The sequence below is a fragment of the Cynocephalus volans genome, chromosome 14 (assembly GCF_027409185.1).
Source record: "Cynocephalus volans isolate mCynVol1 chromosome 14, mCynVol1.pri, whole genome shotgun sequence".
Classification (NCBI taxonomy): domain Eukaryota; kingdom Metazoa; phylum Chordata; class Mammalia; order Dermoptera; family Cynocephalidae; genus Cynocephalus; species Cynocephalus volans.
In genome coordinates, this window is record NC_084473.1 from 41,780,962 (window position 1) to 41,798,984 (window position 18,023).

The 18,023-nt window shown below is 32.9% G+C and overlaps 1 protein-coding gene across 2 annotated transcripts in view; it reads right to left on the reverse strand.

The window, feature by feature from the left end:
- PREPL (prolyl endopeptidase like) overlaps nt 1-18,023 on the reverse strand; it is a 39,798-nt gene that overhangs the window by 16,647 nt on the left and 5,128 nt on the right. For both annotated transcript variants that reach the window (XM_063077957.1, XM_063077959.1), the window contains 4 exons: nt 8,606-8,728; nt 7,247-7,313; nt 6,455-6,661; nt 4,985-5,120 (listed from right to left, as the gene is read on the reverse strand). In XM_063077957.1, coding sequence (XP_062934027.1) covers nt 4,985-5,120; nt 6,455-6,661; nt 7,247-7,313; nt 8,606-8,728 — 533 coding nt within the window. The remainder of the gene's footprint in view (nt 1-4,984; nt 5,121-6,454; nt 6,662-7,246; nt 7,314-8,605; nt 8,729-18,023) is intronic.

Consider the following 18,023-nt stretch of genomic DNA (forward strand, 5'->3'; position numbering starts at 1 on the left):
CTAGAGATAGAGACAGATAGAGAGAGAGAGAGAGAGAGAGAGAGAGAAGCATGAGATCCCAGTAAATTTCAAATGCCTGCTACTTTATTAATGACAATATCTCAGGTGAACAGTGTCCATGTTAACATATAATGCAGAGAAAGTAAAAATAATTACTTGATGAATATTGCTTGTAAATTTAAAAACTGGCTATTATTTGTCTTATTTTCCTCTCAGAGGCATTCAAAATATTTTTTCCTAACATTTTATTATGAATGTTTTTCAAACATACAGAAAAGTTCAAAGAACTGTAAATACTCATATCCACCACCTGGATTCCATCTTTGCTAACATTTTGCTGTAGTTCCTTTCTCACATATCTATGTATCCATTAATCCATCTTTATTAGGAGGCATTCCAAGGTAAACTACAGACATGATCTCTCACTTAATCCCATTAATAGATTACAGAGCTTTTTGCTGAGAAAAAGAAATAAACTTTCCAAGAGGAGATAAGAAATACTAGGGAAGAAAAGGCACACAGAGTTTATTCTTATTTTGTTTTTCTTCTGTATGCATCTTGGATTTTTTCCCCCCTTCTCCAGTTTTTATGCAAAGCACTTAAACTACTGATTAGATTTTTAAAATGTTTATGTCAGATTTTATATTTCTTTTTCAGCCAATTTTAGTAACATATATCTTTCTATGAATTTCTCCATTTTATCTAACTTTTAAAATCAATGTTGTCCATAATATTCCTTATTGTTTTTATTTATTTATCTATTTTTGGTGCCTGGACAGAATGGGGATCTAAACCCTTGCCCTTGGTGTTATAACACTGCGTTCTATACAGCTGAGCTAACTGGCCAGCTCTCCCAATTTCTAGCACAAAATAGAACACTAGGAAGAAAAACCCTCACAATCTCATTAATGTAACACCTTTAAAAAATTAAGATAACTCTTTTACTTCTATTTTTCATTCTAAGGTTTATTCATGCATGTCTTTAAATAGATATAATCATAATATAGATGCAATTTTGAATTCTGTACTTCTTACTTCATATAATATAATATCAACATTTCTCCTTGCATTAGTAAGTCTTTATGACCATTATTTTTAACGGCTACCTGATTCTATCAGGTTCAATTATCATAATTCTCAAGAAGTTAGATTTTAATATTTTATTATAATAAAGACTATAACAGGAACGCATTCATGAAAAGTTTCTCCTTCCTGGACTTTTACAATTATTTCCTTATGACAAATTCTTAGGAATGGAAATACTAATTTAATGACTAAGAGTATTTTTATGACTCGATAAATATAACCAAATAATATCTACCCTAAGAGCATTCTACTAATTGAAACTGACATACTTGATGGCTTTAAATGTTATGTTTACATTTTCCCTTATTATAAAAGTAATTTACACTGAAAATACAGAAAAATGTAAAGGATCATAACCCTGAATCCCACTACCCAGAGACAAGCACTGCTTTTATTTTGGTAAAGTTTCTTCTGTATTGGATTACATTACTATGTTTATTTGCCAACTGTATTTTTTTGTGTAAAACATCTGTCCATTTTAAACTTGGGATGTAGTTTAAATTATTGGTATATAAATAGCTCTTTATAAATTAAGGACATTAACTTGCCTTTTTGTTAAAGATACATTCCTCCATTCTGTTATCTAGATTTTAATTTATTTGTTTACAATAGTTTTTGACTACAGAGTTAATATTTTCGGTAATTAAGAATATTGGCACTATCCTTTTTAATTTTTTCTCTGATTTTATACTTTGGAAATATTTCAACCAAGTTGAGTTAAATACTTACATTTTCATCTTTTTTATGGTTTTATTTTTCTCAATAGATTCTTTAAATCCCTTAGAAATGCATGTTGACATACGAAGTGATGGAAAAAATTCTTTTTTCAAACAGTAAGTATTTCCCCACAGCATTACAAAATGATACCTGTTCATTTTTCATTAGTTTGTGATGCCTCTTTTATCATATAAGTTTTCATACATACTGGATCTGTTTTAGAATTACCTATTCTAGTCTCCTAATATTTGTCAATCTGTATTATTTTAACTGTTATAGCTTTATATGTTTTAATTTATGATTGGAAGTCAAGTCCCCTTTTGCTCTTTATTTTCAACACTTTCTTTGCTATTTTTATCTATTTTTTTGTTTGTTTGGTGGTGACAAATCAAAAGATAAATTATTTATTCGATTATTGATAGATATGTGGTTTTGGGCAAATGAGAGAACGAGTAGCTTTATAGTAAAAGATTTCTTAGAAAGGGAAGACAAGAAATGTAAAGAACTAGAGGCTAATCCCTCACTCCATTTATTTCTATTGATACTTATTTTTAAGCTTAAAATGTATTTTCCCTACAAGTATGAAAATAATAATGCTTATAATGAAAAATAAGAAAAGAAAGAAAAGTAGAAAAAAACCCCACTTTTAGTACTTTGGGTATATTTCCTTTGAATCTTTTAAAAAAATCATCTTTTTTTCCTTATACACAGCTGACACCATACCATACATTCAATTTTTTTTCACCTACCACAATAATACATTTTTTAGTTTTAATTTATAATTTACTAGCAACACATATTCACAATTCTTCTATATATTGCCAAGAATTCAATAATTGAAAGGTACTCAACATTCATCACCGGACTAGGAGGCTTTAGCATGAAAGAGAAATTGACCAAAGGACACCATTTAGTTAATTCATAGGCACTGACTAAATAGTAATAATACAGGCCTGGCACCTGCTTATCAATAAAGATGCAAAGGTAAAAGAGGCTCAGTCTGTTCACAATCTAGCAGTTCTGGATTGTCTTTATAAATTTACATGAATGGACAATGTTGTAATTCACAAAAGCAATTTCAGTTTTTAATAATTAAAAGGTTTTTTTCTTATGATTAATTGCACTGGTTGCAGACATTATGCTTGAATGGGTAGTAGCAAACTTCAGTTTCTCATTCTGCAGTATTATTTGGATATATAAGTAATGAGTTTGAAATGATTTACCTGGAGTTTTAATTTGCATAAATATATTTAAAAAGAGGTATACCCAAAAGTATGAAAGAGACCTGGAACCAAGAAATAAACTGCGGAATACATTTGGAATCTATATATGAATGTCATTATCCAGTCTTAAAGCATCCTAGGTAAAGTATTATGATACACAGACACTGAACAAGAAATGGCTTGTCCAAGATCAATGAGACAATCAATGTGGAAGAAGTAAGACTAGAACCACTTGCCAGAGAAGACGGGGTCATTCCAGGCTATTCCATTTCTTATATGAGGTTTAGGTTCTACCACAAAGGAAGAACAGTAGATGAAGGATGAGATGGTGTCTGTTTTGCTATTTTCCAGCTGTATAGTTTTAGGTAAATCTTTAACAGTCTTGTCTTCAACAGACTAATTTCTAAAAAAAGTTAAAGATGTACCTCTAAAATTCCTTTTACTTGAACTTTCTAAGATGTCAAGTGTTTGGTGCAGCTTAATACATTCAAGGTTACTCTGAGCTTGCCTTACAGGGATCTCTGGAGACTGAGATCCCCAAAGCTTTAAGTGACCAGGCCACTTCCCAGGATTTCCTAATTTAGCCCTGTTCCTGGTACCTTGTGATATTACTACATTGTAAATTGTATAGTAAATAGTATTTGTACCAGAAAAAAAATTTCTGGAGGGGTGGGAAAGGAGAAGGGTTGTTTTATAGTGATTTAATCAGGTCTTTTAATTCTGTCTAGGTCTTTCCTTTTAGAATCTACCCAATATTGCTCTTAGAATGTGTGAATTAAATGGCTCTGGAAATATTTAGAAATGGAAGAATTAATATTCAAAATGTACCAGTCTTTAAGAATAGAATAGCAGGCATTTTCCCTGAACACGAGGCATTCTACTATCAAAATAGAAAACCAGCTTTGAATAACCAAATCTACTGAAGTACTGGAAACAAGGCAGATGAAGAGCCTGGCTGGTAGGGGATCTTTCTGGCCATATTTATAACAACACACAATACCTTTTTCATAATCAGGTACCCAAGACTTGGCTAATAGGGGCAATTAAACTGAAGTTATAGTCAGTTTGATGAACTTTATGTGTGGATTAGTTCTACGGGCTGGAATAATGTAATAACATACTTTCTTCAGACCCCTGTTTCTTAATATAAACTGTGGACTGTACAATATTCTCTTTAATGTCTTCTTTAGCTCTGAGAATTTTATGAAATAAAGGGTTAGTTTTCTTGTTTTGGGTATTAACTTTGCTGTCATAGATTTGGGTTAAATTCATTTTTTTCCAAAATTTATTCAGACATTGTCTAAATCACAATATTCAATGATGTATGAAGTGGTAAGATTCTGGTATTAAGCAAAATTTACTTTTCATAAGTCATTTGGAAAAGTATATCTGGGGAAGAGTCAAGGGATTTTGCCAGATAAATTTACCATCATTTCTGCCCACACCTGGGTAATATGAGGCATAAGTCCTGGATAGTACAATGAATTAGAGTATTAAGCTTTAAGGGAGAATTGCCAAAGTACTAGGAAAAGTAAATTTTAAAGACCAACGGACATCGCGGCCCAAAGCAAAGCAATTTGAAATTCAGACAATCTATATGAAATGACTAATGAGTTCTGTGCAACCGACACCATGGTATTCTATTTACAAGAGATTTATAATCGCTGTATGGTAACCTTACTAAATATTTAATTAACAACTTCTCACATGTGTCACAGTCCAGAGAGAAGGTTACTAACTCAGCATTTGCAGCGCAATGATGTATTTGTGTTTATTCTGTAGTTTTACTATAACCAGACTCCAATTTTGAACACAAACAACTAATAAAAGAGTGATCACCCTAGCCTTATTATACCTGGTTCCAACCAAAATCAACATTTTAAGTCAACCACGACAAGCACTTTAAATAACTGGTGAAATATTCTGGAGAAAAAGATTTAATTGCATCTTTCTAGTACCTTGGGTCTTTTTCTGTATAAAAACGTTCATTACGTTTGTTATCGCCAAAAGTGGCTCGATATACGTCATGACAACGAAGGTTCCTCTGGAAGGTGTAGAATAAAACATCTTCCTCTTCTTCATCCTTTACCCATTCTAAAAGAAAATAATTAAAGAATTATATAGTCACCTAAACACACTTAAAAAAAAAAAAAGAAAAAAAGCACAGCACATTCTAATTTTGAGTGTCAAAGAGAAGAGACATGGAAGTTTATCGCTGGAAATCTAAATGTAACATAGGTCTACTGTATCTAACTTGTGTTATATTATACATAAGCCAGAGAGCATTCCAGAGAATAAGGACACTACTGTATCAGTCACAAGTTTTCAAGTAGTCATGAGACTCAGGGTACTTAAGTTGCTAAATAAGAGGTAAATGTTCAATATTTAGGAAAGACATTGATAAAGTCACATTTTCTTTTAGAAGATGAATTATGATTAAATCTACAACTTGTAAGTTTAAGTCTGAAGAAATATTGGATCACTTTCTCTCATGCCTAAATCATTTCTGTCTGCTTTTAAGCCACAGGATATCTCAAACTACCAAATACATTTTAATGCTGGTTCTTTTTTTTTTTTTTTTTTTTTGGTGTTGGCCAGTTTGGGGATCTGAACCCTTGACCTTGGTATTGTAACACCACACTAACAAGCCAGCCCATTAATGCTGGTTCTTGATCTCACCAGAAGCTGTCAATGGAAGTTTGCACACAATTACATCATGACTGCCACCTGGCTGACAGTGATTGTAAGTCATCATTGTGTAATATGCAACCTGATTTTAGAGGTTAAAATGGACAAAGTGTATGCCATAGAATCCATTAGATAGGGTATAATTTCAATTCACTGCAAAAGCATATAGTTAGAAAATGGGAAAAATGACAGCAGAAAATGAAAAGGGAGGACAATGTATAAACACATGAACCACTCAAAGATAAATAATAAAATTTAGAGTTGGTTCTATTATTAAAAATGTCATAGCTTCCACTGATGAATAAATTAGTTCAACACATTCCAAAGTTCCTTGATAGTGACTTTGGGCAATTTGCTGTTATAGCTGTAGAGGATAACACAAAATCAAAAAAAAAAAAAAAAAAAAATCTAAGCTTAAAATTGAGTAAAATACTAAGATGCAACTTATGTGCAAACATTTACTCTAAATAAATTGGAAAATAATTACTGATATGTCAAAATACACTGTACACTTGGACTCTGATTGTAACTCTAGAAACATGAGCATTACTTTAAAATCACCCATATAGGTCTCCTGAATAAGAGGCACACAGCAAGATGCTGAGTCCACAGAGATAAATGGATGAGGCACTCACCTTCTCCTTCACTACATGGGCAAAAAAATAAATATTTCAAAAGTATGGGCAATTCTTTCACTGTTGCCTTTTCAACAGAGAAGACTATTTTCGTTGGCAGCTTACCAAAACTGGACACATTTGGGAAAGAAGCTTCCATTACAGGCTGATCGCTGAGCTTCACAACTATAAGGGTAGATGCTTCAGAATCCTCGGTTCTTATCTTGGCAGCCACATATTTTTCATCTGGAGCAACTCTAATACAATCAATGAAGGGCTGCTCTAATTTAAGTTCCTCCAAATTGAATAAAACTTCATAATTATCACTGTCTGCTGCATAAAGAAAAATATGAAAGAGATAACTCCACAAGATGTACTTAAAATTTTTTTTAACAGTATTTCAATGTTTTAAATTAGCATTCCATTTCTATGAGAGGCCATATTTTGGCTTCCTTCAACAATGATGGCAGCTTCATTTGCACACAGACTGGTATCAGTTATTTAATATTATCCTATGCTACTCAATGTTAGTCTATGAGTAAACCTATAAGATACCAATCAAAATTGTTATAGTCTAATCTAGTATTTAAAGGCCATATAAAACCTAGAAAGTAAGAGAATATAAATGACATTGAATAATACATGTAAAGTGCCTAGCATAGTACCTGAGAGACATAGGAGACGCTCAAAAAGTGCCAGATTCCATCTCCATTCTCCCTGCCAAAGCTTTTAAGTATAGTGGATAACTATATCTTAAGCAAACCCAGATATTAAAATGTCATCCTTTAAAAAAGGAAGGTTAAGGAATAACCTTTTAAAAAATCTTTTCTATACCTTTAAGAAATTAATATCAAATTTCCTATAAAAATATGAAATCTGAAAAATCAGAGCACTTTAAAAGGAAAAATTATGGCTTACCTTCTTCATCTTTGGAACGAACCAAGCAGCAACCTTCTTGATAATAAACAAATCCACCATGTTTAACCTGACAATGAAAAGAAACCAATTAAATTATTATTACTTAATAATAATTTAATTAATCTTCTAATGGTCTGATTAGTCAAGATGAAGAAATGAGGTGTCTCATAAAAAGTAGACCTGCTGAAGTAGATGAATGAACACATGACATATAAAATGGACCACTCTTTTTAATATAGTTCGTAAAATATGGATTTCATATTTTCACAATCACTGGAGGGGTTTCTAATACATAAATGCAAGAAGTAATAAAGAAAAGGTATAACAAAATCTATGTCAGCTCTCATGACTGTAAAAACCACTTCAACATATTCTGAGAACATCTTATTTATACAGTAAGATTCAATTAACAGAGGTCAAGTAGTTTCTGTAAAATCATCCAAAATGATGCAGATGAGGAAACTATGGCTCAGACTAGCCTGAAAACCTGCTCGATAACTTTCTGAGATTCTATCCTTTCAAATATGCTGTCACCATCTACTGTGTATAGTCTTGACTTAATTTTATACAAAGTATCTTATCTTCTGTGGGGTGACAAATACAGACAGATTAAGATTAAGTTAAGAGAATAAATATTGTACTGGTCAGTTGCCAAAAAAAAAAAAAATTGAATAAATATTACCAGTATATGAACAGTGTTCTTGTATAACATTTACATATTAAATGAATTGATTGATATAATTTCAGACAGTTTCAGACATATTCACTATCCACTACTTAATGGCATAATCTGAATCTGGAATTCCTGATTCTTAATCTCCAGCTATTTCCATTCTGCTATGTATGTGTTTTTCATCATAATCTGTAGTTCTGTTTTCCAATCTTCCTGAAAAATTTTCAACATGTATGTTCAATCTGTTTCAATTGAATATTTATGACTGTGGTAACCATAAAATGGCTAAACAAATACTTGGCTTTCATGGTATTATACTAAAGTGAATTTCTTTTTATTAAAAAAAACAGTAGATGGAGCTATCAAATTGTTTTCAACTAATAAAGAGATATGAATTACATTTATTTGAACTTATCCTTGGAATCATTTAAAACTTTATAAAACTGAAATGGTTGTTCCCCCAAACCAGAATATATTATGCTTAGAAATTCATCTTTTTGTCATTAAATTTATTTTAAGAATCACATTCTGCTTATTCTTTGCTTTTTAAGTTTTGCAGCATATTTTAAATGACAAAAGCAGTATAATTTTGATAAGGGATTATGTCTATAAATCGCGATATAACTCATTTGCATCTTGACTGGTAATATCAGATTAAAAAAAAAAAAAAAGACGAGATATCCTACCTCTGCATTAATGATTTCATATTCTTCCTGTGGCTGTGTTTCTAATTTTGCTCTCACTTTTTCAAATGCATCCATGTTTTCTGAAAAGGATTTTTCGTTTCCTTGTTTAATAGGCAGAAGATCCTGGAAAAAGTTTTATTGGTATGATCAAAATATTTCAAACCAGGGGAAAAAAAACCTTTGCTTGTAAAAGATAATTCTCATTTCCTTTTTATGCAAGTATTACAATGTTAGGTCTATACGCATGAAATAATATGCATTTCACAGATCTTAAATGTTCTTTCTTAAGCTCATCAATAGAATGATCTCCTCTTTTTCATTTAAAAGATGTAAACAGGGCAGGCCCTGTGGCTCACTCGGGAGAGTGTGGCGCTGGGAGTGCAGTGGCGCTGGGAGTGCAGCGGTGCTGGGGCCACGGGTTCGGATCCTATGTAGGGATGGCCAGTGTGCTCACTGGCTGAGCGCGGTGCGAGCGACACCAAGCCAAGGGTTACGATCCCCTTACCAGTCACAAAAAAAAAAAAAAAAAAAAGATGTAAACAAAGAAAATAAGGTAGATACTTGATGGTTATACTATTATTTTAAATAGATATAAGTCCTTAAGATGCAGAAGTACTAAGCAGCTCTGGAGAATGTTCATAAATACTATGGGAAAGATTTATACACAATTAAGGAGAAAAGGAAATCCTATGAACTTTTACAAGTTTGATAGTCAGGAATAAGATATAGAAAAAAATCTTCTATTGAGTTTTATAAGTACTAAAATACCTCCAAAAAGGAGAGAAAAATCAAAGGGAGAGAAAGACAGTATCTTTACCAATAAATGTTCACTATTATTTTATTCACAGCCAGAGTTATGACAAGAAATTTGTCATACTTCACTAACCATAATTTTCTTCTCTTGTAGTGATAAGTGACCCCAGACAGAACTGTTTTTCAAATCAAAGGGTGAATTAATGCTTTATAAAATAGAGCTTCTTTTTCAGTCCCTTTAAGGAAAAAATAATATATTCACTTTATGAAGGGAAGAAAAAGGAAAAATAATGGATAATTAATGAACACAAGTAGAGATACAGATGAAAGCTAAAGAAGCACTCACTGTATCTTATTGGGAGTATCTAATAAGCTAAGAGGATCAGTTGACCTCTGGTGAGCAAATAAATATGTAAATCAGTAAAACTTGGATAAGGCAAAACTGTAGTTGTCAAATAAAAAAGTGTTTAATAATTCAACACTCAACTGGTTTGCCTTGTTTAAACAAAAGAATTCTAGCCAAGATTTTAAACTTTAGCTTTCTGCCAAAGATGACAACTGTACGGTGATTTGTGCCAGAGGGCACACAAAAAAAGCCTTTGGTTCTCCAACAGCTGGTAAATATTTATGGCACAAGTATGTCCATGACACTTTACCAACATTGTGGAGAATGTAAGCCATAAATACAGTTTATATTACAAAGAGTTTATAATCTACAATTAAAACAAAAGAACAAATTAGAAAAACCACGAAAACTAATTAAATGGAAAATAATCATTTTCACAAAGTTTTTCCTTTTAGATTTTTTGGGATGTTTTATGGTTTGGATTAGATTCAAATTAGTGATAATGGTTTTTGTGGTAGTCACAATCATTCAGCCTCTACCTTCAATCATATAATTTTCTGAGTAATTATTTTTATAAAATCTATGGCTGACCTTTAAAGTGGTGAGGCAAAATATCTATATCAACAATCCCGATAATCACCCAAAAGAAACATCGAATTATAAATCAGAAGATCACTAGAAATCTATCCTGAAACTCTAACACTGCAATAGGAGCTGCCTTTCATTTCCAGATATGGGCTTGTCACTTCTGTAATCCTCATTAGAACTTTTGAAGTAGAGTCAAGATAGCTATGAAAAGTATCTCTCTCTACTGCCCTGCAGTTTCTAGCACATTCTATGTCATGGAGCTGAGCCATCACTTTAAAATACTCATTCTTACTGAGAGCCAAGGCCAACACAGAGCTAAAAGTAACAGAGCTGGGCCCAATACTCGTCCTTAGTTTAAATGTACTTTACATTCCTGATTAACTTTTTTCCTGTGTCATAAATCCAAATAAACTGAGCTTATCTGAACTAAGGTAACCCAGAAAGCAATAGGATTTTTGATTGCCTTAAAGAAATGGAAGTAGAAATCAAGAGTTTTGTAAATAATTCCTCAAAAGGAATTATCCCCATAGAAACTGAGATTTCATATAATATTCATAAAGTACTCCAAGTTGTTTTTGGTTTTCATTCTGTCCCCAAAACATAACCCGAGTGTTTTAAGCTTTCATTTCAATTCCAGCTAGCCTTATCATTAGGGTATACAACTAGTTATCCATTTTAGTCAAGTATTTTAATACTTTAATGAATAGTCTACATATTTCAAGGACATATAGTACCTAATGGAGCTGAAGTAAGGATGGCTTTAATGAAGCGCCTTCCAAGTGACCCACCACAAAGCCATTTTAACAATGAAAGCTGTTATAATATAGAAGGAGAATGGACTGTGCAACTTTATTATGGCAAAAATGTTGAACTCTAAAGACGGAAAAATGGTGAAGTAGAAAGACACCAGACAGCCTTTTAGTCAAGATAGTACCATTAATAAATGCCTAACTCCAAGTCCGGGGCAGGGAGAGTACCTGGTAGGACTGAGAAGTCTTGTGCCAGGAAGTAAAGATGCTCAACCATTTATGGAGACATGTCAAAAGGGCACAAGGGCGAGTTTGAAAAGATTCCTACTAGCCACATTTGGGATAATTTGAGCATCAAAAAGAATAATAACTGTAATTGATAATAATATACTAAAAAAAAATCCACAAGTAATTGAGAAACAAGCAAAAACCCTACCGAATCAAAATAAAAAATAAAAAAAAGGGTACAACAACAATAAAAAAAGGAGGGCTGGCTGGTTAGCTCACTTGGAAGAGCATGGTGCTGATAACAACAAGGTCAAGGGTTCAGATCTCCATACTGGCCAGCTGCCAAAAATTAAAAATTAAAAAAGGAACTTCTTCTTTATAGAATAATACCAGCTAATAAAATGTAGAAAGTATAATAGAATTACAAAATAATCATTTAGCAAGCCCCACTGAAACAAGTGATCAGGGTAAAGATTATCAATGGTTGTTAAACTCATTAGGTGAAAGAATGTTAGGTAACACAATATTCATACAGTACCAAAATATCCTGAGGATTAGTAACTAATTGCAAAGGGAGTAATGTCCCTTTAATAATGGAGAGAACTAGCAGTTATCACTTCAACTAAAATGACCAAACTTGGCATCATTAATAGTGAGACAAGCTGACATTGTGTCTCCTGATATAATACAATATGTCTTCCAGATATAACACATTTCGATTTAAGAAAAGAGAAAAATACAAAAGTAAATCTAAAGGAAGTAGAAGAAAGGAAATAAAGTTAATTTGTTTGAGTAAAATTGATAAACTAAAGAGAAAATCAATAAAATAAAAAGTTGGTTCTTTCAGAAACCTACTACAAAAGACAAATGTTAGCAAAACCAATCAAGAAAAAAAAGACAAAGAATATTAGAAATAAAAAGGTGGCATAATTACAGATATAACAGAGATTTTTAAAAATCACAATAAACTTCTTTATTTCGATAGATTTGAAAACATAGATGAAATGAATAAATTTCCAGAAAGAAAAAAGAATTACCAAAATTGACTCAAGAAATAGAAAAATTATATAAGCCAATAACTATATAAAATATTGAATTGGTAATTAAATGTCCCTTTCTTGAAAGAGACACCAAACCCAGATGCTTTCAAGGTAGCTTTCTTGTATCTTCACAGAATAGATAATCCTATATGCCAACTATTTAAAAAAACAGGAAAAAAGATAAAACTACTCAACTTATTTAATTAGGCTAACATAACCTTGACACCAAAACTGAACAATGACAATATATGATATTTAAAAACCAATCTTAATCTAAAATAAAATATGACAAATCAATTATTTTTAAAAAGCAAAAAAACAAAAATAGTAACAGTAATAATAATAAAACCTTATGTGACCAAGTAGGATTTTTCCTAAGAATGAATGGTCCAACATGAGAAAAATCTATCAATGTAATCTAACAAAAATAAAGATTAAATCTTAGGGCCATTCCAATAAATGCAGGAAAAAATAGAAAACAAATTGATAAAAACATAAATTAGGAATAGAGAGAAATTTCCTTGACTTGATAAATACTTTCTTATCAAGTCAGTTGTCTTTCACAGGAATATACTAAATCTGTAATTAACGTACCTGAAATATATCCATATTAGTATACACAGTACTTAGCAATTATGAAACACAAACAGGCTTTTCAAAAATTTTAAATATATTCATTTTAAATATCTAGTTGTATGTGCTGTTAATTATTTTGTAATTTAAAAGCAATTGTTCAATGAAGGAGAGTAACTGTTCCGTTTGCTCACTGCCTCCCTTTCTTCTCTTTTCCCTTCTCTCAAGTCCAGTCAGACTTTTGCCCTTCTCATTCTACTGACTGTTCTTGTCAAAGTCACTGAACGGCCACCACATTGCAAAGTGCAAAAGTTAATTTTCAGTATTCATATTACTTGACCTATCAGCATCATGACACAGTCGATTACTTCTTCCTCCTAAAAACACTTTTCTTCGCTGGCTTCCAGGACCTCTCTCTCTCCTTGTTTTCCTCCTATTTCACTAGCCCTTCCTTCTCAGACTCTTGAGCTGGTTCCTGCTTAACTCCCTGGCTTCTGAACATTTGGCACGCCTACGGCTCAATCTCTGGACAACTTCTCTTCTTTATAGTCTGCACTAATTCCCTTGGTGAGTTCATCCAATCATGATCTTAAATGCTATTTATCAGGAGAAGACTCCCAAATTCATAGCTGTAGCCTGAACCTCTCCCCTGAACAAGCTGAACTTGTATCTCCAACTGAGTACTTAACATTTCTACTTGGACGCCTAATAGGTATTTCAAAAAATGTCCAGAACCGAACTTCCAATCTCCCCATATATCTGCCACCCACTCCCCTGCTCTCCAACCCGGTTCTTCAGGCAATCTTTTCTATTTCCATAAATGACTAATCTGTCCTTTCAGCTGCTCAGGCTTAAAAACCTTAGAGTCTGCCTTATTTTTCTCTCCGGCCACAACCTAGTGATCTGCTAAATTCTGTCAATTCTACTTTCAAGACATGATAAAGTGAAAAGACACAGAACAAATATGGAGAAGATATCTACAGCACACATAAAAGACAAAGGACATATGAAGAACTCATACAAATCAGTAAGAAAAAGATAAACTCTAGAAAAAATGGTCAAGGGGCATGAGTAAGCAATTCAAGAAGACAAAACCAATAGGGTCAATAAATATAAGAAAAGATGTTCATCCTCATTATTAATCAGGGCAATGAAAACTAAATAACATTAGCATCCTATTTATCTGTCAGAAGGGCAAAAAGGAAAAGATCTGATAATATCAAATGCTATTCAGAATACAGAGACAGAACTCTAACATATTCCTAGTTTGAGTATATGTTGGTCCTATCAATTTAGAAATTAATTTGGCAAGAAACATTAGGGTGTGTATGCAATCAGAAATTCCAATTCTAGGTATATACTCTAGAAAAACACTAACACATATGCCTAAAGAGATATAAGATTGTGCTTTGAAGCATTTTTTGGTAAGTCTGGAAACCGGAAACAACATATATGCTTGACCCAAGAAAATCGATTAATTGTGGTATACAATATAGGGGAATACTATACAGCAGTTGCAATAAATAAAGTAGAGATATGTGTATAAATGTGGAATCTCAAAATCATAATGCTGAGCAAAAAAGCAAGTTACACAATTGCATGTGTATATATCCATATAATATAGTTTCAAAACATGCAAAATAATACTAAACATTATTTGTGGATACAAATACATGTACAATTTATATAGAAAGCTGCATGGAAAAACAGATTAGAATAACCACAGAAAGGTAAAGGAGTATGATCAGGGAAGTAGACAGGAAGTCTTCAAATATCTTTAATTTTATTAGTTAAGAAAAAAGTCACGCTGAGTAGTGTTATGGTATTCTCTATGACTGTGTATATTTGTAATAATTTATACTAAAAGGCGTTTAAAAAGAAAGGTACTGTGAAACAGGTTAATTTAGTTCTAGTTCTGACTACTAATTTTCTTACTTAACTTTATGCTCCATGGCTTTAGTTTTCTCATTTTTAAAGAAAGAGCTATACTTCCTGATTTCAGAACCCACTACAAAGTTGTAGCAGTAAAGAGAGTGTGGCACTGACATAAGGATGGACATATAGATCAATGGGATAGAACTGAGTGTCCAGAAATAAACCCCTGCATTAGATTCCTAACAAGACGCCAAGACAATTCAATGGGAAAAGAACAGTCTTTTCAACAAATGGTTGAGATAACTAGATTTCCACAAGGAAAAGAATAAAGTTGGACCCCCCACCCCCACTAAAAACAAAAATAAACTTAAAATGGATCACAGACCTAAAGAACGAGCTCAGACTAGATGATATCTGGGATCTTTTTCCCAGCAATAAAACTTATGGTTACATAAAAAGAAAAAAATCATTCAACTATTAATTCATTCCACAAACATTTATTGCTTATGTAGTATGTAGCAGTCATTACACTATGTGCTGGATGTATATTATAAAATTCTTGTCTTTAAAGATTTCCCAATCTAATGAGGAGATAGAAAAAAATTTAAATGATGCAATAAGTAATAGCATAGAGGTAAATATAGTGTTATGGCTCTTATGGCTTCAACTACTACCTATACATGACAACTCTCCCCAAACTCCACACACTCTCCCCAAATTCCTTCCCCTTCTTCACCTTTAAGATCTGAAGAACAGTAAGGCTACATATGTGACTGTGAAATAAGTCCATCTGAAACACAAAGATGATCCACACATTTTAGAATTTTGTGATGATAGAAAGTTAACATGGTGCCTATCCCAGTTTGCAGGAGATATCATCCTGTAATCACACACAATAAGATTTTAGAGCAAAGCATCTACTAAAAGGGATAAATGAAGATCATGATAGCTCTGTGTTAGTTTAGGTTAGGTTTTGTGGCCCCCGCCCATCGGTTAATAAAAAAACTTTTGTTTTTAATAAGCTTTTGGATTTTAGATTCCAAACAGATAAGGGGATTATCACCATATACTCTCTATTCTTCCAATGAGATGTCTCAAATAACATGCAATCTCCCTGTAATGATGAAGATCAACTGATTCTATCCCTTCAATTTTCCTTCAAATTTTCTACTTCTTGCCATTTTTAAAGTTATGGGTTTAGTTTAGGCTCTCATCTTCGTTCACCTAACTAACAAGGCTTCCTACTTCCAATCTATTCTCTGTAATTCTGTCAGAGTAACTCTTATAAAATGCAAATCTGATTGCACCTACATTTTTAACAACATTCTATTGCTTTGAGGGTGTAGTTCAAACTTCTTGCAAGATTTACAAAACTTGGGCCGGCCCGTGGCTCACTCGGTAGAGTGCGGTGCTGATAACACCAAGGCCACAGGTTCGGATCCTATATAGGGATGGCCGGTTGGCTCACTGGCTGAGTGTGGTGCTGACAACACCAAGTCAAGGGTTAAGATCCCCTTACCGGTCATCTTTTTTTAAAAAAAAAAAAAAAAAAAAAAAAAGATTTACAAAACTACCTATATATAATCTGGCTCTGTTTACTTCTTTTGGCTCATCTTTGACCATTTTGGCTACCCTACTTACAGAGATGCCCTCTCTCGATTCTAAGCTTTTACACATGCTGCTCCCTCTGGTTAGCTCCTTTACCTACTTTAGGTATTGGTTAAATGTTACCTCCTAAGAAAGGGCATTTCTGATCATGGTAACCAAAGTAATTTCTCAGGAGGTAACATTTAATCAATACCTAAAATACGAGAAGGAACTAGTTATGTAGTGGTGAATAAAATTAGGAAAAGTATGTAAAGGTCAAGATGGATGGGAAAGAGTTGTGTTCTTCAATCTGGAAGATGACCATTGTGGCTTAACCAAAGTGAATGGGGGCAAAGTGGCATGAAATTAGAAAGGGGCTAGATCTTGCATGGCCTTGTGGGACATGATAAAGAAATTGGATTTTATACTTATGTAATAAGTTTTGCAAGGATTTTAAGATGGGAAGTGATATAATTCAATTTATATTTTAAGATCATCTTTCTGATTGTATGGAAAATGGGTTGGAAGGGAATAAGAGGGCAAGGGAGGAGCCTGGTTAGGAGTCTTTACCAGTGGTCTAGGTGAAAGGTAACTAGAGTGATGAGGGTGGAGGTGGAGAAATATGGACATATTTAATATATATTTTGGAGGTTAATACAGTGTTTCTGAAAGCCTGTCATACATGATGGTATACGTGATTTGTGATATATGAACATTTTATTAGAAAAGAATATAACTACAACAGCAAACCAGTGATTTACTGAATATTAATCCTTCGGCTGATATCAGTTGATTAAACTAAAATAATTAAGTAATAGACTAGGTGGCAGGGAGATATGGGAAAATCACAAAGCTAGTTTGTTAATGGCTATGATGGCAGGGTAAAGGACGGAAAGAATAAAAAATGTTTTCTAATGTTCTAGCATGAAAAACAGTATACAGAAATGAGATAAAGAAGAGATGAGTCAGGGCTGGCGAATTTAAGTTCAACTGTGGATAGCTTGTTTGAGAAGTCAGTGAGATGTCCAATTGGAGATTGTTAGTTAGGCAGCAAAATATTGTGTACTCATGGGTAAGTCTGGAATGAAGATAACCATTGCTATGGTACTTAAATTCATGGGAATGAATAACATTACTTAGGAAAAAATTAAAGAAAGAAAAAAGGGCCAGGACCAAGTCCTGAGAAACCCCCATATTTAGAGATCACATGGAAGAAAAGTTAGAAAAGGAGACTGAGGAGGACAGGCTTGCAAAGTAAGAAGAAAACCAGAAAAATATGGAATCATGAAGCCAAAAGAGAAGAGTGTTCCCAGGAGGGCATGGTCAGGTATGTCAAATCTGCTGGGAGGGCCTATAAGATGATGAGAGGGAACTGACCACAAAGTTGAAATATGTAACATCTTTGGTGACACGGACTGAGGTTTTAATGAAGAAATGGAAGGCAGAATCAAGCAGTTTAAAGAGTAAATGGAATGTAAATAAATAACCAATAATGAAGTTGTACCTATAAAACAATCCCACTCTGAATTATCACAAAAAAATTATTGTAAGACTACAATTTTTTTCTTTTCTTCCTGAGTCTTCCTTTAAAATTTTTTTCCTTCTTTTTGATGATGTTTTCAACCTTAGTTATAACCAGTGATTCTTACAAATCACAGATCATAGCGCCAGTGAAGAAG